The 23363-nt window shown below is 37.0% G+C and overlaps 1 protein-coding gene across 50 annotated transcripts in view; it reads right to left on the bottom strand.

Moving 5' to 3' along the window:
- The window catches only part of RIMS2 (regulating synaptic membrane exocytosis 2), a 443811-nt gene that overhangs the window by 38334 nt on the left and 382114 nt on the right, over positions 1 to 23363 (bottom strand). For 41 of the 50 annotated variants that reach the window (XM_054296393.1, XM_054296400.1, XM_054269313.1 and 38 more), the window contains one exon: positions 14544 to 14785. The exons of 8 other annotated variants lie outside the window; for them this stretch is intronic. In XM_054296393.1, the coding sequence (XP_054152368.1) occupies positions 14544 to 14785 (242 nt within the window). The remainder of the gene's footprint in view (positions 1 to 14543; positions 14786 to 23363) is intronic. One more of the 50 variants, XM_054296263.1, reaches the window with a different exon arrangement.

Raw genomic sequence — 23363 nt, 5'->3', positions numbered from 1 at the left:
ATGGCTCAGTTTGGAAGATGGGAGTGGAGTTCGGTTAGAATAATATCTATCACATATATAGAATATATCACTTTTCATCAAGAAAATTACAGAAATTAGAAACAGAGAAATCTCTTAATCCAGCTACCCACTGCCAAGGCCAGAGACATCTTGTATACTCTCAGGAAGCCCATTCAGGAAAGGAGCAAAAATGCTATCAGCATGAAGCTGTTACTGTATGTTGCACCAATTGCATTTTTAAAAATAACTCAGCCTTTCTACAATATACTATTAATTTTTATGTAAGGAAGACATTAATTTATGGGCTTCACTTACATACATTTGGCTTTAAATTTGGCTCAGAAACCAGTTCATGGCATAGTCCCTCAGAAAGACATTGCAAACTCCATGACCAAGCACCCATGACTCCATGAGCCAACTCACACATTCAGCTGGCAACTCTGTGCTCAGCCCAGAAGTGAAAAGTGATGGTGACAGTGAGAAAAGCTCCATTTCAGGACTGAAGTAAGCCACCAATATTGGTTATCCTGTCCTGATGCACCAAGAACCCAGCAGTGCCCAGTGCTGCAGCCAGGGCTGTAATTCCTCAGCAACCCCAGTAAAAGGTTCTCACACAGTTACCTGTCTGCCTATGTGGGCATTCTCCTCTAACTAACTTTTCAACCCAAGTAACATTTTCATTTACATCCATGGTAGATAGAGGTAACTTCCTAGGGTTTTAATGAAAGCAAGGAGCCCGAGCTCAGGCTGGACTGTGCCAGTCACCATTTGCACAGCTCGTGCCCCGCAGGAGGGAGGGCGTGTGGGAGGGAGCTCAGGGACCTCCATGGATGTAGGAGGTTTGAACAAGAACTGTAGGCTGAATAAGAGATGTGATCTTACTCTTCCAATGAGAGATGTAGCCTCCAATGCTTCTAATATTTGTAGAAAAACTGAAGTTAGGAAGAAATAAAAAACTTAAAATAAAATGTGTACACAGAGAATACATATGTATGTATATATGTGTATTTATCAAAAATCCGTGACAGAAGTGTGTTCCACTCAAACACATTTAAATCAGGTAGGTATGCTTTGAGACTGTTGAATCTAAATTTTTTTCCAAGTAATCAAATATTTTCTATTTTTCATTATAAAATTAAAAGAGATACTTAAAAAAAAACCCGCCTCAGAGGCATCTTAAGGTAACACAAAAATCCAGATGAACTTTTAAATCAAAATGAGAAGAGAATTTAACACAGCTGTCTAATTTTTTAATGTGTTGAGTGAGGATGGCTTTGTGAAACTATAATCTCATTTCCTGTCCCCAACAAAGCAGTGATTTTCAATTACTGTTTTTGCTTATTAGAAACAAAACAAAAATTTTTTATTATTAAATTTAATAGTAATTATTTAATAATTAATATTAAAACCAACAGGGGATACATTAACAATATGTAAATATCTTTACTGAGCCCAAACAACAGCAGAAAGCTAATTAAGTCTTACAAGGAATGGGGAAGAAGAAAGCATAACACTGAGGAAAGAAAAGGAACTGCTCTCTGAGTTGCTCTTGTACTCTGCTTTCTCAGGACTGCCCTGGTCACTCCAAACTGTCCTACACAATTCTCCTCCACAAAAGCTTTTGTCTTTTGCTATAATTTTTTCCAGCTGCTAGTCTTCCTCTAACTGCCTTATTCCTGATTCCCACACTCTAATGTGCAGCCAGAGCCATGCTGTCATTCAGTCCCCTCCTGTGTGTGCCTTCTTCTCCCTCTTTCACTGCTATAATTGCTGAATTTCTCCATACTCCACTTCCCTCACCTCTTGACTTTCTCTCACATTAAAGTCTGCATTGCTGCCTCCTGCTGTGGTTCATCCTCATCAATCACTGCTGCTCTCAGACTGTGGCTCATCTTTGCTGAAAATCTTTTCAACAGGCTCCCTGCTACCAGCCACTGACCCTGAGCCCTTCAGCCTGGACCTGTGCACTTCTACTGAGCAGGTCTACCTCACTGCCTTCCTTTGATGCCAGCATTATCCCACAAAATTAGCAACTTCCTTCATACTGATTTAAGGCCCACGTCTTAAAGACCTGTTTTCACAGAACAGAAAAGATTCTTCTTAATATTTTAAACTATTAAGGCTTTTTTTCCTAAAATCTAGAAAATTCCTAGGTGGACGCTTTTTTTAATATCTGATATCATGTCAAGGATACTTACTTTTGGTGCAATCCAAACTGTCTGTGCTGAAAGCAAAAAAAGCAACCAAATATGCTCACATCTTTCGTGTTTAGACACTGGACAGACATGCCGTAACTCAGGATGAGAGACAGAGAAAAAGCAGGAATTGATGGGCTGAAGGTGGAACTGGAAAACACAGTTAACTCTGCTAAAGGGAAAGAGCTTAAATTAGCTGCAAATGGGTAACTAACTGCCTACAAAGTATTTTCATGTGGAAACAGAATTCTTGGTGATATGCCAAAAATTTAAATGGAAAATAAGGTCAAGGATTTTAATGAGTTTTACCTGTGTGATCTCTGACTGATTTTGGCCACTTCTATCCTGTCCACACTTATATATATATATGAGAGTGAGTGTGTGTGTGTGTGTGTGTGTGTGTGTGTGTGTGTGTGTGTGTGTGTGTAAAAGAAAAGAATTAGGAAACACAAAGCTATAAATCAGAATAAAAAATGTGGAAACAGAGACTGCAATAGGATTTATATGTAGGTACTTATCTACCTTATTCTCCTCAAGTTATTTATTTTTGTGGTCTATTTATTCATATGTAGATGAAATTAACCAAGGCATTATAAAATTGTAAGGAGTTATGGACAGTGCATGCAGACAAATAAATCCTCCATCATGTAGGGATGGCTGCACAAAAATAATTTTCTCAGGCGATGTTTAAAATACCAGAGACTGTGGTAATTTTATTTATCCTTACAGACAAAACCTTAAATGATCATAGGATTGAGAGCTTTAGAGGTCTTTCCAGAAGGAGACCTTCAGGTTCCTTTCCCCATATATTGCATATCTTCAAATGCCAGATGAGTATAGGATTGACACTAAGGTCAAATCAAATGACAAAAATTTTCTTTTTTAATCCTGAAGGGGTTAGGATATGCAACTTGAACAAAATTGGCACATGCTAAGATTCATCTCCCCACTGAGAAAAGACAAGCATGGTTGTAAAATCCAGGATCCCGCTTTAACCATCTGAAAAAAATTCATTTCAAAATTGCAAAGAATTCTTTTCCCAGTAGGGTTCTGTTCAACAATTCCTATAATCAGCCAACACGCTGCATGAAAGCATTTGCTTAAATTGAATAGCAAAAGGCATGCAAGTTAATGACTTCTACTGAGCACTGAGCACTTAAGACTTCATAGGAAAGCTGCTGAAATGATTGATCTGTGTACTTCCATACAGCCTGACCTCTGAGGGCTACCAGCTGCTGGCACCTGGCTTTGGCAGTGCAGAAACAGAATGTGAGGAGGCTCAGCATGCACACTGCTGAGAAATGCTGCTTTCAAAGGTAACTCCTATGGCAAAATGGTCTCCAGCCACTGATGGATTGGCACCGTTCTGTCCAGACTTTCATGTGCCTTATTTAACTGCAAGAAAACTGCAAGATACTTGACTGCAATTAATTTTCTAAGCTTCCCTGCATTTCTGTCCTTCTCCTGATGAAGACATGACTTTGGCTATTGATTGGGTGGTGAGGTTAAACTACAAAGCATAGCAATGGCAGCAGTGACAGAGATGAGGAAGATTCAGCTAATTCTTGTCTCTTAGTGGTCTTACCAAAGAAAGAGAGAGAAGAGAAAGGGGGTCGCCTGTATGTGAAAAGTGGATTCATGTCTTCCTCCCCTGTGTGAGGGTCAGATTTCCTCAAATGAACTACTAACTTAAGTAGAGCTACTCATCTGCTTTTTAGTAATCACTGTACATAGCTAATTTCCAACATACATAAATAATATTCAAGCTCTGAAATAATACCAACATCGGAAATAAAATCAGAATGTCTGTAAAGCAGACAAACAATAAAAAGTCTGCCTAAAGGTTCTTCTTCCTTCAAGTTATGCAGATCCATACAAACCAATTTTATTTTCACCCTCTGGATGTGAGCTCAATTTTCAGTCACTACTGCAACTCATGGCTTGCAGAGATTAAAACAGAAATTTTTCAGTTATCTACAAACTCAACCAAGGAAAGAACCAAAAGCTCTGTAGGTAGGTCCAAGAGCAGCAGGGAGATCAGCACTGCTAGTGAAACAAGAGGGCATAGCAACTGGGAGAGAGTGACAGATCAAGGAAATACAGCTGGTAGCAGGGAGAAATTCTTTGTCCTTTTCAAGAAAAAGAATGCTTTGGTGAAGCAGGTAATGCTTCTCACTAGATCTTCAAATTCAATGGTATTTTTATGATGTTCATATATCATAGCATATTTCCATGCTGTATTGAAAAAAAAAGTAGAATATTGCCTTGCTAGAACGTGTAAGCTACAAATTTTAGGACACCTAAAATAGAAAGTTTCTATAGAACTTAGCTTTGTTTTTTTAATATGCTACTATGTTAACTTTTCTACATAAATATTTAAATTGGCTGTGCCTTAACACTGCAGGTTATAAAAAAGATATTGCATTAAATTAAAATTTAAAAAATATTAAACACATCTACCTTATGAAAAAAATCCATAATGCTGATAACTATTAATTAATTTAGTTAATCAGAGGGAAGTAATTTTTCCTTCACAGTACAAATTTGTTCTTGACAGGTCTTACTGCAGCAAATAGTAAAAAGAACAGTACTTATTACTGTGAATATTTTCAATTAAGTCTCAACATGATTTCATAGACTGAGCTAAAAATAATTTTTGCTGGCACCAAATTCTAACCAGACAAGGGCAAACCCAAAATATTAGAGTACTATAGTTACAAAAATGAATAAAATCTGATTGTAACTTTTGGAGCAGAGATTTAATTAGTACAAGAAAACACATATAATTTAACATTTCATTAAATGAAACGATCATGACAGTAAAAAATTTAATGTCATTCACACAAGCACTTGCAAGCATAGGAAAAACTCTTAAAAGTAAATATAAAAGGACAATCCACCATTAAGGAAACTATGTTTTGCTCACTTTACCAAAAATAATGTGAGACTGCTAAAAAAATATCTCCCAAAGGTAGACATAGAACCATGCACAAATTATTTAGGTGATAAGGAAAGAGGTAAATTTTGCATTTTTTAAGAGGCAATTAATCTTTTCCCAGGTAGATTGCATTACAAATGGGTTGCAAACAGCTTAAATGTTTTTGTCCTTCTATGAAATGTTCTCCATGACAATTTTTGGCTCCCTGAGCATGACAAGCAAGTTTAACTGAACCCACATATGCCTAACATATTAGAGAAAATTGTATCACTTTGTTCAAGCAAACTCAAAAGGCAATAACAAAACCTGTACTGACAAATAAAAATAATATATGGAAAAATCTTTCAGTTGTAAACTGCCAGAATATAAAATACTGCATCAAAAATACACAGTTAGCCACTGCACTCCTTGAGCTAGATTCTTATGTTTCCACTTAATTTAGATGCACTTGGGATGTCTTTAATCTATCCATTTCCTAAGTATCCACTGCCAAAGCATTTGGTATTTGTAAAGTGTAAGGATATGTTTTACTTTCTCAAATTTAAAAAAAAATTAAACTTTAACCTGGAATTCTCCAATAGCATAGCTAAGAAGCACAATGTGCAATGCAGAAGGACAGAAAATATAATTTCACAAAATCCTTCTTGTTGTGCTAAAACAGAAAGTAGAGTATTGACGAGTTTTAAGTTTATATTATGGCACTCCATTGACTTCTGCTGGTCTCAAGCAATTTCTCTTTTCTGTTCTTTTCTTATCCTTCCCTGTGTTTATCTCACTTCTCTATACAGACTGCAAAATCACATATGAATGAAAAACAGTTTGGTATTGGATACAAGTTCCTAAAATGCACAGGAATCAGTCATCTCATTCCTAAGTAAAAAACAAAGTTCCTCAGATTCAGTATTTTTATCCCAATTTTCCTTCTAATTTTGATTCTATACTAGCTGAGAAACAACTGACTTGCCACCATGGAGATAGCAGGGCCCTACACATGAGCATTCAGAAAACACAGGTCCTGCACATTCTGCCTCAGGGATAGGTCTGGCAAGCCTTTAAAAATGCAGCTGCAGAACTTGGCTCAAGAAATTTAGTTTTGACTGCTGCTTTATTTTATTATGTCTCTAGAGAAGCAGAGACCAAATGTCTGTCTCGTATTGCAAGTAACCAACATGTATCTGTGATTGCAGATCTGTGTTCAGAGCCCCTCCCTTGCAGAAGGAAAATAAAGTTTCCCAGTTTCTTGGACCATACCTGGCATACACCATCTGGCACATACCTGAGATGCACTACTTTGCAAACTGAAGTTTTTGCTAGCATCCAAAAAAAGAGAAAAAGGATGACCCAATATGACAAATAAAGCATGGATAAGAGACTTGAATGTAAACTAATAGTTAGGGTATCTTGATTGTGAGCAAAAGGTTCAGCTTCCTGATTAAATGGTTGCCTGTGTATTTATCAAAGCTGCACTTAAATAATTTTAAATTACTCTGTTAATTTAATTTCTCCAGTAGAGTTCTCTGTTAAGAGTTTACTGTTAGTTTTGGGTGATAGTATCATCACACTTGTTCCGTGGCTAAAGAGCCTGGAGGTGCACTGTGAGTCATAGCCCAGTTCACTACAGACAAAGTGCCTGCAAGTGTGCATAGCACAACTGTGGGCTCAGCACCTGTGTGATTTCCCACAGGCTGCACATCCCGTGGGATGTTTAAAAGCAGGAGCTCTGTAACTTTTCCCTCCCTGTTTTATCCTACAGAACCTCGGATTGCTGTGCTGTAAGGCAGAGCCAGCAGCAGCTGAAAGGGGCAATGGGAGAATGCAAAGGAACTTCTGTGACACAGCAACGTCCATTAACTTGGATAGCAGTCCAGGCCAGAGAGCTGTTCTGAATTAGTCTGCACAGCATGCCTCTATTACCACCTTTTGTTTTGAGGCTATTTTCATGATTTTTTTACTTCCAGGTAATTATTCTATAAATTCACTTCTATCCTTAGAAAGAGAATTCCATTTATCAATGAGTTATTAATAGCACTGATAGCATGGGTGGTGTTAAAGACATAAATTTAAGATACCAAAAGATTGCCAAAAGACATTTAATACTGCATTCCATTTAAGTACAAAGAAAGAAATCCCGTCTTATTACAAAATGTTAAATTAAAAAAATATGCAGCTGTAATGAATCTGTAAATAAAACTGAAATATTTATTTTTGGTGTGCAAGCCATTTCTCTGATAACTGTTCAACAGCAAAGTACTGCAGCCCTTTTCCTGCTGGCCTTTGGAGATCTGAAGTAAATCTCCCTTCACAGCCCAGTGTTATTTAGTGATGATGGTTTACAGAGCAATGGGTAAATTAATATTTTCCTTCTAGAATAATACAAAGAGTGTTAATTGAGGTGGCTATGTACGAAATTGACAAAACTAGAGATATTATTTAAACTGAGAAAAAAACCCAACTGAATTTTCTTTCTTGAAGTATAAACTACATATATACACAGAACTGTAACTTCAGATAAATATCACAGACATTTCAGGCAAAGTGAAAACTGAATAATTGCCAAGGTATGAGATTGCCCTATAAAGTTCTTTTTTTTGACTCTCAAGTTTCAGTAGACTGAAATCAGTGCCTTCTTTCACAGAATAATGAAAAAGAAATTTCATATATTATATCACATGTTAACTAAGGGATTAAAAAATCCCAAAAGGAGTTTCTAAATGGAAACTTTCTTAAGGAAAGCCTAAATTTTTCCTTATGTAACTACACAAAAAACCCCCAAATCTTGTTTACTGCAAAACCAGAAATAAAACAGCTTTATAGTTTGGGATTTTTATGAGATGTCTATTTTTTTTAGCAGGGATCTTATGAGAATTCTTCCACTCTGAAAAAGAAAAATAGTTAAGCAGTATTCTTACCAGGAAAGATCACCCTACATTTCTGTCTATTTTTGCCTCTAATTATGGAAAGAAAGAAATCTTGTAGAAGGTCAAGCTAAATGTTCTGCTCTCACTTAGAACTTTCTCCTTTTTTCTCCCCTTATTAATGAGTTCAAGTAGTAATATAAGAAACTTTCTTTTTAGTAAAGAAATGCAGAAAATAATTTTTTAAATTATAAGTGAGGATTTTTTATATCATAAATGCCTACAGCTTGGGGGATTAGTTCTACTTCTACCACAGGCAGGAGAAAGTCTTAAGGTGAGTACCTCACTGTGTTGATAACCATATTACAGAAAAGTTTGATGAATTATTTGTGACTGAGGCAGTAAGGCTCAGTTGGTGTACATGATCTGCACCTTTTTTCCTGAAATTAAGTCTTTTATTCTAACTCTAGTTTTACCACAGGGCTTCCTTCTCATTTGCCTGGAGTTTCTCCTCATATATGGTATAAGGTGTCTCCCACACTTTGTGTGTGAGAAATGTCTTTCAGAGGACTTCTATGAGATCACAGCTAGCATTGGCTGGAGTTCAGTTCTGGCATCTCAACTCTGTGTTTGTTTTCACTGCATCCATCTCTCAGAAAAGCTTTGTGAACATGTGACAATTCAAATACACACCTACTTCCTCTACAGAAAATCTGCATAAATTTTTCACTGCCATATCTCCTTTCCTAGTGTTTTCCTACATATAGAGAAAAACAACAGAATTTAATGACATTTTAAAGCCTTTTTCGTTTGCAATTAGAGTCTTTCTATTTATTAGCATACTTTTCAGAGCTTATTTAGTAAAAGCTGATTAATGCTCTTGGTAATGTATTTATTATAATAGCTCTTTCTCTTTGGTAAAGGATTCAGTTCACAATTCTCAACTAATGAGTAAGATAAATATGCCCTAATCTCTTGTCAACTGCTAATCCTATATTTCTATCAATGTATTATGTGTTAATTTTGAAAGTAAATCAGATTAGACATCAAGAATATTGATGCAAGTGTAATACTACACATTAAGCAATCTATTAAATTAGCAGTCTGTCTCTGGGATAGGAGAAGAAACAAACCCCCAAACAAATAGCTTGTTTCAAATTGCCTGTATTATATATATTATTATAAAAAAATTAAAATATATTTCCAAATTAAAAGTAGTGGACGATAATTTCAGTTGCCATTTTGATCCCATAAATTAATTCTAGGAATAGAAAATAACAATTATGTAAACATTGTAAACAATTATGTCTATTATGCAAACAAATACACTTTTATTCAGTAAATTGTATGCTTACCATATACTATCTAATTTTAGATAATGAAAGGCAGTCAGTTTCTCCTTCAGTCACCACAATTCCAAGTGATTAAGCACCCTCTTTTTAATAGGAACATTGACTCTATGTGCAGTAGAAGACTATTTTTATATCAATCAAATTGAGAAATGTGAAGTTCTATACCAATATTACCAATAGATTCCTCTCAACTATTCCATAAGTTGAGAAAATTCTTTTACAGGCTATGTCATTGGTTCCTAACAGACATAAGTGAGACTGTTCTATTTATAAGTACAGCACTTCAGACTGCAGTTTCAACTCTCTTCAAACCATACAGAATCCAAAATTTGTTTTTAAACACAAATAAAATAAAATTTCACTCAAATGTTTTGCTCTGAGACCTGGTTCTCATACATTTCTTCTAAGATGAAGCCATGAGACATCAACATTTCTAAATACTTTAATCTCTTTTCACTTGGGACTTCTCCAGAATTTGTTAAAATGGAAATACCTCATTTTGATAAAAACTATTGAGTTCACACAACATCAATCATCATTTTGTTGGCACAGAATCAACTGCTGTTTGTATTTTTCCCATTGAGAACTATAATTTCAATAATATACGGCAAAGTTTGCCCTCAGCAGAATTATGAAGGATGTCAAAATATCTCCTAACACTGCCTCAAAATTCCAATTTCACAGCCCTATAACTTCATGCCACATTTGGCATCCTAGCAAGGGTTCTTAGGTGACATAGAGCAACATGTTGGCACAAAGCAAGTGCAGTTCATGCAGCATCAGCTGCCCTGAGCACCACCTGCTATGTTTACATGTGCAGGGCCCTCTGGGGCGCGGCGCCTTGGAGCAACACTCTGCAGAGACACGCGAGGGCTCTGATTTCTATGCAAACATAGTTACACCTCTCTGAAGGCATTCCTGCACTGGTCACTCTCAAGTTGTGCTGTTACTTCCTTTTTTCATCTCTTTTAATAGATTCCATCTCTTTGTAATTGCATTCCCGAAGACATGACGGGTCTCAGTCCCTGAGAGTGTGCTGGACCTGTACAGGTCACCCAACATACACACGTGATGTTTTAGTATATGTGATCCATGGAGTGCCCCAGATTCTGAAAACATGCATTAAAGTGCTTTGGCTCCTGGCTATAATCAGCCTACAAACACAATAGGCTTTGGCTAACTAAAGAAAAGACAAAATATTTACCTCGCTGAAAGAGAAATGTCAGCTAAATAAGGGCAGTGAAGGCACACAGGTATCTGCCTGCCAGAGACAGTGCGTGTAAATTGAAAGGCATGCCTAAGGTGGCATGATAAGAGGATGGCAAAGATTTTACTCATTAATGAAATATAACTGAGAATTAGGTCTGCATCTCTATAGAAGTCTGATCAGTTCCCTCAGGGCTGACCAGCAGGAAAACAATTTCATTCCAGATATGAATAGCTAAGCCTGTTAAGTATTGCATTTTGCATTCTGTCTTCCTCAGTAAAGAAAGCAGTCTTTTCCACAAGGAAGAATGCCTGTTACAACATAAAGTCCTTCTAACCCATCAAATTTTAGCTTCTAGAATTGATAGCTTGACTCAAGAATGACGAGTATACCTTTAGCTATTTTTGGAGCCCTGGAAATGTACAGGAACCAGAAATAAAATAAATTCTAATTTACCTTGCTACTCTACTCTTCAGAATATTGTCATTTACTGAAGTCTTAAGTAAAAGCTACCTTATGAAAAATTACTTTTGTGTCATGTTCTTTACCCATGAAACAACTGTTTCTACCTGAAAAGGAATACAGAGCAGAATAAAAAATAAATTTCTGTATCTATTTTGAGTGTCAACTTCTTAACACTATGAAATAACAAGAAACATTATAAATATAATTTGAAAAGGCATTTAAAACTGACCTTATAAGGCATGTATTGTAAGTCTGATACACAGTCCTGAAAGCAGTTATGATGACCTACTTTCAGAAAAACTTCTGGCCTAGATTTAGTTATCAAATATGAATTAAGAAAACCACTGAAGTAAAACTGTACTTTACAAAACACTTGAAAAAAACTTCAGAGATACAGATAGTATCTCTGTATGCTCATATGGAAATAATATCTGTATCCCAGAGATAGTATAAAAAAAAGTTATGTGTGTATATATATATATGTATATATAACTTTTTATGGAAGTAGTGTTATCTTCTGATACTGGTATGCTTTTTCAAGCCTTTTCTGTAAGGAGATACTTAGCCAGTCATATTATAGGATATAATATCTTCAGAAAGTACCTAGGAAATTTATATACTTCAGTTTCTACATGGTACCAGTACCCTGACACCTGAATAACTCCTGCCTCTCCATTCCAGAAAACTGTACTTACAAGACATCTGCAGGAAATTAGTGTTTTGGGTCCAGATTGTACCAATACATGATTCCTTGTGCAGGCACCCACCATCTGAGTAAAGGAATATGATGAGACAAGCCAGAGAAATTTATAAATTCATTGAACACCTTATTTGAAAGTTTTAATTCTCTGGTATCAACGTACAATGCTGGTGTCCAATATTTTCTGTAAGATGTACCAATGGATGGAAACAGAACACTTAGTGTTGGAAGGGACCTTAAACCCCATCTAGCTACACCTCCCTTCAGGGGGGACAGGGACACCCTCCACTTGGGTTGCTCAGGGCCCCATCTAACCTTGCCTTGGACATTTCCAGGGATGGGGCATCCACAAGGCAACCTCTTCTGGTGTCTCACCATTCTCTTTGTGAAGGATCTGAAGACATGCCAGGTATTTCTTCATGGTGTGGCCTCACACTCACCAACCCAACAGGCCATCACGTTGTGTCACTGTAGACACAGCACCATGCACACACCTCGTCCAGGGCCTGACCTGTGGCCACAGGCCTGCTCACCACAACCAGCAATGCTCGTGTGACCCAGCTATTAAAGATGCTTGTGCTGTTCTGTAGCAGCAGCCACACGTGGCCACCAGACAAGGCCCCTTGGAGACACGTGTCCAATAGAGCAGCAGGAGCAGGTGTGCAGTACCAGCTCTACAACACAACCCTCAGCCCTTACCTGCGCCCCTGTTCCCAACCAACACCAGGGGCTTTTCCAGGAGAAGGCAGCAGGAGCTGCTCTGGCTGCTCTGGTCAGGGCCAGGCTCAGGCCAGCCCTGAGCACAGGCCAGTCCTGGGGAGCAGCCAAGGGGCAGGGGCTGCCAGCCAGAGCCGTGCCAGCTCCCCAGCTCCTGCCACTCCTCTAACAGCATCAAATTACAGCTCCTCACTCAAGAGTTTGTCTGAACACCCTACTCACAGTCAGTGGGTCTAAAGACTTTGAGTACTCTTTGAGACAGTTAAATTTCACATTTGTCCCTGACTGGAGCATCTAATCAGTCATTGGGCAACTGATTGGATATATCAGAGAGAAAATTTCACCTTAAAAGTACCAAATAGCAAAGACAGTGTGATATTTAAATCAGATCTAGACCAGACACACAATACAGATTCTCTCAAGTGCTGAGACACACTTGAGCAATGTACAAAGAGCTGATATCCTTCATTTAATAGCTCTTATGGCAAGAGAGACCAGATTAGATAATAAAAAGTAATGTAGTGCATTGTATATGATTTGATATTCAAATGCATCTGTACAGTTACATAGCTCTGTACTATCAGAAGACAAAATTTTAGACTTCCAGGTAAGCAAGAGATCAATTTTTTTTTTTTTTTGCCTAACCAGACACTTCCCAGAATTGTCCAAAGGTGATTTCATCTTTTATCTGTCATTTATTTCAAAGAAAAGAGAAATAGAAAATAGAAATACATGAACCTGTCCTGCAAGTGAACTGGTAAAAGAACAAGGTTGCTGCAAAGTCTTGTCTACTAACGGACTACTAATGGAGTCATCGGTGTCTGCATGGTATTCTGGTTTTCTCTATAGCCATTCTTTTTCCTCTTCTTCATTCCCTCCTGTTCATACTGCATTCAATAAGTCACAAAGACAAGCTTCCCACCCTCTTCCACATTGTTACCTCTCCTTCTTTCCTTTCTTTTTTAGTTCTACTCTTTACAGTAATTGAAATCCCACTCACACCCCTCAAAAGTTTACTTGAAAAATTTACCACATTTTCTGACAGTGCAAATCATTGTTTTGCTCCATTTTGTTGTACATTAAAACTCTTATCACTTTGGTTTGGAAAGAAAATATCTTATCTGTGTTTGAATGGTGGTTGGCACAATGGAGACCTTCAGATGGGACCTCACACAGCAGGGCACTGTAAACTTACATATGAAAGCATTACAACAGTTTTTTCTTAAACATGAGAATACAACATATCTTCTGTATATACCTTGAAATATATATTATATATTTATATATGCATACCTATATAAAGTGATTAAATACTTCTTTTATATTAATATTATTGAAACACAAGTAACTTTTTTCCATGTAAAATACACTTGTCCTATACACTGTCATTATTTGACATTGAGCTTTTCAGAGTGCATTATATGGATTTTCCCCAGAATAGGAAGAAATAGAAAAAAACATATAAGATTTTAAGTGCTTTAGACATCAAAGCAGAAAAACTCTCTATTTTCCTAGGCAGCACATTGAAGTATCCAATTTTAATTGAGAGAAACAGAAATGAGGAAAATTTCTACGGATGACGAGTAGGCTTGTAGGCTGAAAAGAAAGTAATCAAAACACAATAAAACATTTGCACTAAAGTAATAGAACATATCATTTTGTTCAGGAAAATGGCTTTGTTTCAAAATAAGGTTGCATGTTTAAAGGTGAAAAAACCTCATGTTGAAATACACAAACACTATCTGTGACAAAACCAAAGGCATTTTGCAGCATTTCAGCGACCCTTCACAAACTTCAGTAAGGAATCCCCCCAAATGAAAGTACAGCTCATGCTGGTTCCTGAAAAGATGAAAAGTAAGGAATTAGCGTATTAAGCAGGTTCCAGCAAGCAGAAGATAAAAGCTTCAGTCCAACCTGAAAAGGATCTTTGCTGAAAAAAAAAATAGTAAATGTTCAGAGGAAAAAAGATAATTGACCACTTTCTTCATTCCACAGAATATTGTTGATGAGGCAACTTCAACAGGATCTTCAAATGATTGAACTGTAATACATAAGTATTATATTATGCACATTTAACTGACTATTTGAGAGAGAGAAAATAATGTAGTTCCTACCAGTTTGGCTGAGTTGTGACGTGCTGCGGCTCTTTCTGGACAGCCCCACGATGGCGACCATCTTGGCACCAATGCTGGAGCGCCTCTTTTTGCTGCCACCACCAACAGTGCCCACCGCCGTGTCCGACTGGCTGCCATCGTTCTTCTCCAGCGTGTACATCTCCCCGCTGATGCTGGTGCTCTTTGTCATGTTCTTTCCTGAGATGGCCATCTGTCTGCTTTGCATTTTGGATGTAAAGACACTGTCAGCCAGTTGATGGATAAACAGTGCAGACAAAGAGTAAAAAGGGGAAGACAGAAAAGGACAGGTTTCAGATGGAAGGTTTTGGGAGACTAGTGGGTAAAAGCAGCTAATCACACAGATAGGGTTTGGTTTTAAGAGGTAAAAGGAGAAATTTTAATTCTAGGGTCTTTGTTGGTCCGCTGTAAACATACTTGACTCATCAAAATTGTGTTTTAAATAGCAAGCTCTTATTTACTGTTTGACTAAAAACTTATTACCAGCAAAAGCACACCAAAGAATTAATGCATCCATATATCATATAATACTTCTTGCTTGGAAAATATAAGTTCTGGCCTCAGTGCTATGTGCCTCTTCTTCTCACATATATACACACAAATAACCTATATTCCTCTGGGAAAGAGACACTTGATTCTTTACTGAGTGGAAAAGAGCCTCAGTCTGAAGCCCAGTTTTGATTACTAGTCATCCAAATATTTCAAGGATGTTCTCATTAATCTGGTTTATCTCAGTTCATCATACAGTAATGAACACCCACAGGTTTTTCCTCCATCTCTGCATCAACAAATACAAGTACTAGATATGCATTTCACACAACACTTGACTGTTATGTGGACAGATCATCAGTACTGATAAAATGGAATTCAATTCTAATGCATCTTCTGTACTTGTTTAGAGGCTCTGTAAATGTGTTCTATGTGGCTGCATCTGAACTGTCTGGTGCAGCATTTCAGGGGTACCAGGGGAACCTGATCTGTGCAGGCTAAGAGACCTTTCCTTTCCTCAGAAATGGCCATCTACACTGATGGCAACAGCACTTATCCAAATTTTGCCCTGATATCTAATTGGTAGGTATCTGAACAAATATCCAGAACTGGTAGCTCTGGGAGAGATGTGGGGCTGAAAATATATAGAGAATTTTCTATATCAATGAAGATCTTGCACAGAACTTAGACCCTTATTATTCTTTTCAGTACAGTACTTCTCACCAAAAAGTCCCCATGAGATTCCATTTCAAACAACCCACAAAACTGTGGAATATTTCTGAAACCCAGGGGAAATTATTTTTTGTAAAATCACCAATATATATAAACGCTAAAATGAATACTTTTTTCTTCTTAAACAGATTTTCAAATACATGCAAAAGCTGTTGCCAGAGCTTTAGTGCTCAGCAAATGTCTCTAGAACAAATTTTTCTGTGTATAGAAAAATATATATACTCCTTTCCCCTTACCTATAATGGCCTGAAATTGATTTCATAAAAGGAAGGAATTATTGTTTCTTTATGAAGTTTTTTTTGCAATACTCCGTCAGTTTTTTTCAATATTCTGTCAGTAACTTGTCTATGGAATTAATGCAGTGCACTCAAAAGTAGATAAATACTTATAGCTTAGCCACAATCCAAAGGGAAAGCTAAGAGTTGGTTCACAGCAGAAGTAGACCTTTGCCATTGAAAAATGCTGAGTGTACTTCTCAGGGAAGGCACAAGGAAAAATATGAATAAGAGTTTGGGTCAGCAGATGGAGAAGCACAAAACAAAGCTGAGAGAGAGTCATAGTGGCCTTGCCTGGACACACAATCACAAAATACTGAAAAGTGGTAACCTGAAAGCTCTTTTCTTACCCTCTTTTAGCTCTCTGTGTTGTTATGTGTTAGTACACAGTGACTCTCATTTGTACATTTATCACCAAGGGACGAGTGGGATAGGACGTGGGTAAAGAGGAAGGCAGGGAAACAGTAAAGGAGAATTTGTATTTCTGTGTCTTATTAGCACCATATTCACTTACTTGTTAGATGATAGCTTCACATGCTGTATTTTTAATCAAACTAACACCTCTAAGAATTCAGTCAAAGAAAACAGATGACACTGAAACCATTTCTCAGTTTCAACATTATCTTGCATGTAAAAATACTAGAGGTCTAGGAAAAACATGGCTGTGAAGAGCTAGTACCTTCAACTTTATCTTAAGCAAAATTTAACTAAGAATCAGAACATTAGAACCCCTTATCCAATAATGCTGTTTATAATCCAAATTCTCAAAGGAAATATGATTAATGTGTGCTTTCAGTCAGGTCTCTCTCTTTTCAATATTTTTTAAAATCAGATAAAATTTGATAGAGCAGTAGGAAACTGAACTATTTAGTTTCTAAAACTGTTTTGAAAACAGATCCCTGGAGAGAGATCTTATGCATGTCTCTTTGGGGAAAAATGGCAGAAGAAGTCATAGAATCTCTCTTAGTGGAAGCTAATTCACAGATGCAGGCTGGTGGAGGAAGCAAGTTTTTCACTGCTTGCAGAACAACCTATTTCAGTGGTCAATTTTTTCAAAAATAAGACCTGTAAAATCAGTGAGTTCCTATCATATAGCAAACAGTAATCAATGCATTGTTTTGTAAGTGTTATTACCATTCAACAAAAGTCCTATGTCATCAGAGGAAACACAAATATTCTGAATTTTAGTATAAAAGTTACACTGAAAAGAAAGTCACCATTTCCTGGGTTGAATGTGTCTTTGAGGTGCTTTTTTGTGTCCTTTCCAAGATTTATAGTTCTATTTAAGTGGAATGGATTACAGTAGTTGCCCTTATTAAAGAAATCAGTGTCTTTAAAGAGGCTGGTTGCTGTAGTTTCCCTGTGCACTTATCTATGAAATTGTTTTGAATTACTAAAGTTTGCTTCTTGGCTTCTGTACCACAAAACGTTTTGCTGTGTACTGCTGCCAGTAATGATGTAGGCTTCAGTCAGACACTTTCTCTTGGCCAACTTTTTAAGAAAGGTACGAAAGGGAATTCAAATGAGAAGAAAGGAAGGGATTTAGATTTAAGTGGATATACCAAATACTAGTACAAATGGCTGATACTAAAATTCATTCACAAGCCTCTATTTTTTTTTTTCCCAGTCGAAATCTAAAACTCTTTTCTTCAATTAAAGGCTTGGGGGTTTTCCCCTTCTCTAAAAGCGGCAGGGAATACATCTTTGCTACTGTCCTAACCAGCAAACAGCCCTTGGGGAAAACCATCCCATAGCAGGGACTTTGTTTTCTTGCAATTCCTCTCTTAGCAAAAAAACTTTGAGAAATACATACTAGGAGAGTTATGAGTGATTTATAGTGCCTCAAAATAAACCTAAAGTGGTCATGAGCACTTCCTCCAGCAGCACTTTAAATCCTTTCTGGCAATCCAAATCCATTTACTAATTTTTCTTGGCACATACTTGATACCCTCTCCAGGAGAAACCAGCCCACCTTTTGACAGTGCCACAGATGGATCATTCTCAGAAAAGCTGGGTATTGTATGTCAGATTTGGTTCCTTTCTGAACTAATAGAAGTGTTGACCTCAGAGTATAATTTAGAGAGTAAATCATACAGTCTTTTTCCTTAACAGGAAACAGAAATTACTGGAAGTTTTCTTTGTATTACATATACACAAATCTAATCTCACAGACATCCAGCTAAATATATGCAAGAGTATTTTAAAATAGATATTATATAAAAGTAATTTATGAAATTGTATGAGGTAATGAATAGATATGAAGTAAAAATAGGGTTCTCAAGGTGTCTAATAAGATAATAATAATAATTTTAAAAATATCCTCAGCAAAGAAAATATGCAGCTAGATGCTGGGAGGAAGAACAAAATAAAGCGGGAAATAAAGTAGTTATCCTAGTCCAAACAATATGTGCATAATGACATAATAATACTATTATTAGAATGAAAACAAGAACAAAATCAGCACACAACCCCAGCTATGTGGCAGCCCACAGCCTAGAGCAACAGCAGAGTGAAGGTGGCAGCCAGGCCACTGCCTTTGGCTTAACAGGACCAAACAATCAACAAGAGCAGAATGAAGGACAAAGCTCACACAAGAGCATTGTTTTGTGCACTATCCCAAAATCCAGGGGAACTCTTGAGGAAACCAAGAGCTGCAGACAGGTCTTAGTGTAAATATCTTTTCAGACACTTCAGTTTTCCAGTGAAAAAAGCAAAAGGAAAGATGCATACACTTTAGAGGAATATATTCTCAAAGATAAAGAAAAAAGTCCTTTAAAAAATCACAAGAGAAAAAAAAGACATTAGAAAAGAAATTACATTAGGATATCTATATAGATTTGTAATTTAAAGCCAATGGTGGAGTATGAGAGCCGTAGCCACTAAACAGTATTCTTAAAAATATATTATGCTAGCCAGCTGAGGAGAGTCAGACTGACAGAGACCTGTGATGTCAAAGGTATTCGAAAGTTTGCTGATGATACTAGATTAAGAGAAGCTCCTGACTCCCTTGAACACAGAAAGGCTCAGCAGAGAGACTTTGACAAATTAGAGGTCTGGGAAATCACCAACCATATGAAGTTTAACAAAGACAAGTGCTGGATTCTGCACCTGGGATTGGATATACAGACCGGGAAACAAGAGTCAGGAGACTGGCACCACCAAAAGGGACCTGGGGGCCACTGGCAAGCTGACCATGAGCCAGCAGTGCCCTGGCAGCCAGGAGGGCCAAGGGTGTCCTGAGGGGCACCAGGCACAGCATCACCAGCCAGGCAAGGGAGGGATTGCCCTGCTCTGCTCTGCACTGGGGCAGCCTCACCTTGAGTGCTGGGGGTAAATTTGGGCACCACAATATAAAAAAGATATAAAAGCATCAGAGGGCACCCAAATGGCAATGATTAGTGAAGGGCCTTGAGGAGAAGCCATATGAGAAACAGGTCAGGTTACTTGGTGTGTTCACTCCAGAGATGACTGAGGGGAGATCAGTCTTTACAGCAGTATCAGAAATCACAATTTGTACTCTCATTGCTCTGCCATAAACACATGTATCAGAGAATCAGATTTACACAAGTCATTTGGCAGACCTTGCAGGTTTCTTTATTTCTTTATTTCAAAGTCAAAGCAAAATTAATATTATTGCTTTCCAGCTTAGTTCTCTGTTAATGATCCCAAATGAAAATAAGGCATCCATAATAGTGAAAATTCAGGTTGCCAAGTACAGCTGTGGGCTGTGATGTCCTAGGGAAAGGATTTAAACAATTTTTCAGTTGTTGAAAAATATATTTTCTAATATATGTCTCCTGTGAGACTGGAAGATTCACTGAAGACTTTGTTTACTGCTTTTTACAAGCAGGAGATGAATTTTAATGCCATTCATAATAGACCTGCTAACTCAATCAGAGATGCTCTTATTTCATTAGTTTACTGAAGAAATTTAACAAAACCAGCATTATGGGGACAGCTGTGATGTAGGAAATAACATTTCCATGGGAACAGCGCTTCCGGCCAATACTCGTACTCGTCTGCCAATTCACATCCAAGAGAGACACTGCAGGTTCAAAATTGTAACGACTTAGTCTCTGGAGATCCATTTGGTCAAAAATTCTTCTATTAACTTAATATCTTCTATTAACTAATATCTTCTGTTAACTTGGTGGTATAAATCTCTAATAGCTACTGGACTGACTTAATTATTAGGTTCATTTTATTGAAATTATAACAAGAAAGTTGGGAGGAAAAATAGAGCAGTTTTTATAATCTATTTTGTTATGTATATTGCTATTCAAATAAAACTAGTGGCCACATCTCAAAATATAAGTAGCAATATTTTGATATGACATTTCTTTTTTCAAAACTCTCTTTCATTACAAATCAGGAATACCTCACTTGCTACAGTACATAGGTTGACTTGAGCTGTATTTCCCCCTTTCTGGTAGATGTAAATCTGTCCACACTGCTTTATTATTATAAATTAATGGAAGTATTCCATGACATCTCTGGCAATTTTTTTTCAAATAGGAATAAATGGCAGAGGCAGGGGTCAGAGCATAAGATTATTTCTAAATCATAGCCACAGAAAATGAATGATGCAGAAAAAACACTGTAACAGCTAGCTGTTTCCAAATGCTAGCAGCTGAATTATACACAGAGCTTCAGAGATTTTTGATATAGTTTCTCTCCTTCTCTGATAGAATAATTGGATATTTTTAAAAGTAAAAAACACAGTTGATATTTTCTGTTAATTTAAATAGCAATTGTAATGAGGATTATATTAATATTCATCTAGTGTCAATAAATTTTCAATTTTTCCTCTACAAAGTTACAGAAGAGCTTTATTGCCCTGCTAACAGTAATAAATCTTTGATGAAATCCCTTTTTTTGATACAGTGAACTAAACCAGTGATTTACTCTGCAAAAAAAGTCTAGCAAGAAAATTAGTTGAGGTCTAGAAGTCTTGTATTAGTCAGCTGTCATATTCATTAGTAAAAAGTCCATATGAGCTCTGAAGGCTTGGAAATAAAGTACATTGCAGTCAAAGACTGAGTGAACTTTGAATAACATCCAAATTCTTTGAGCTTAGAAAGCATCTTCTTTAACCCAGTGTGGCAAAGAAACAGTTTGTAAAAGCTGAGTACCAACTAGCTTGTTAAATTAAAGCTGATCATGAGCAACCTGATTTAATCGAGACTGTTCTCTTGCAGAAATGTGCCTTGCATGTACTTCATCTGAAATTTAAATGTTGTGTGCCTGTTCCAGCCTGCTATTTAATTATTCTTACAACAGGGAGGGAGGAGAGGGCCCAGTTTTCTGTATTTACACTGCTATGTCACAATCTACACTGCAAACTTGCTTAGTGCTGCTCAGTGTTGTTTCTCGAAGGGCTGAACAGAGCTCTATGAAATGGAAAGCAAGCAGTGAATAGCTAAACCAGACATTAAATCCAGTAAGTGTCCCAGACCTCAAATCACCAGAGAAATAATGTAAATTTAAGTCAGGAATGTGAAAAAAAAAATTCAGATTTGAAGGCTGAAGTGCTCAAAAATATACAGAGGTAAGAGACATAATGTTTTGCCTGAGGGTAAGAAGTGCTATGATTTATCATCTTGCTAAACTTGAATTGCTGTGAGGGAGATTTACTTATTTAGAAAACTCACTGACAGTTAGAAAACTTTGCAAAACTTTGCATAGGGGAACCAGACAGGATGAACTACTGAGATTACATTAAGAGAAAAATCACATAATACATAGGGAAGATCCAAATGTCTTGAAAAGGCTTTATTTAAATAAATTTCTGTCAGCAATATGGATCTCACTATAGCTGTATCTATACTTCACTCATGAAAGAATGTATTTCTTTGATTAGTACTGCACAAAGGGAGTATGCTCAGGCTCATTTTAATGCTTATGTGCATGTATGTGGAAGTGGCTGTCTAAAGAATAAAACAACTCTAACATTTCCTTCATCCTTGTGAATGCAGGTTGCTTGAGGACTCTGAAAAATCAGGGTCAGAATAGGCACTGCTAACATCTCCAAAACGCAAAGCATGTCTCTGAATTGATCTTCTGGGACTGAGAACTAAATGGACACGAGCAAGAAATCTGAAGCCGTAATTACTTCAACCAAAGAGACATTATCTGGGACACCATGATCTTGCCTGTCTGACTTCTGTCACTTTGACAAAATGACTTTGAGTCACTTTTGGTCTCGGGGGGAAATTATAAAAGCATACAGCAAACTTAAGACCATCATAAAAAAAGAAAATGTGAGGAAAGGTGTCTCACATCTTTCTGAACATGAGCCTGAAACCTTTGTTTTTCTGAGCTGTAGAAGGCAGGTCTATGACCAAATGTCCCTGCTGAGGCAGTGTGTACATGGCACACCATGCAAGTTTGAAGCAGCTTTCCTCTTTTTTACCTTGGGCCTCCATAGGAGTCATGTTTATGCCATGGCTGCTGTCTGGGAAGTGCTGGGCTCTCAGTGGTATTTGTAAGGAAGTTTGATTTCCTCCTGGGGGCAACCTGATGACAAATCTCCCAGCTTGTTTAGCTGGCACCTTATGGGCTTTAGGAGAAGTATGAACATGCAGTGAAATTACTGAAAATGTTAATATGTTTGGTCAAAAAACATTAAAAACAGATCTATGGGCAATGCCCAACCCCTGGAGCATTATCTTTCCATAGCTATAAAGCACACAGTAGTAAGAGCAGCACTGGGCCCCTTATCCTTAGTCAAATACAGCACTTGCTAGATGGGCCTGGCAATGTGCTTCAAAGGCAATAGCAATCCCAACAACTGCATTTTAGAAATTCTTCTAAGTAACATGAAGGAGTTTATGTTTGCTTCTTAGAAGGGTAAGTGATAAGCATATTCATATTTTTTTATGAAGTACATTTTTAGCAATATGTATTAATTTTACAGAATCTTATCACTATTCTATTAGAATAATACTCAGGTAAAAAGAGTGAAAACTGCATCACTAATACAGAGCCATATCTGTTCAATCATAATGTCCAAAAAAGAAAAGCCTTATATTCTTCAATATTCAATCCCTTGTTTTTAAATGTTTCTACACCACTTTTTGCAGTTGCTATTCTTGTCACCAGATCTGTTGTGCTCAATCCTGTACAAATAAACATAAAAAAGTCTGTCAATTAAAAACCTTATGATTCAATCTAGTTTTAAATATTTTTAGAAAATTAATCTTTTTATAACACACTTAAAAGTGCAAAAACTAATTTCAAAATTTATATTTGCTTCAAACCCTCGTTTTAATTTTTTTTACTTCATCTCTGCTTCTTTGAGTGTCTA

This window comes from Melozone crissalis, unplaced genomic scaffold (assembly GCF_028551555.1).
Source record: "Melozone crissalis strain CALT ecotype California unplaced genomic scaffold, PUWL_Pcris_2 ptg000002l_1, whole genome shotgun sequence".
NCBI lineage: Eukaryota > Metazoa > Chordata > Aves > Passeriformes > Passerellidae > Melozone > Melozone crissalis.
Note: the sequence above shows the minus strand (reverse complement) of the source record. Positions and strands in the feature narration are given on the sequence as shown.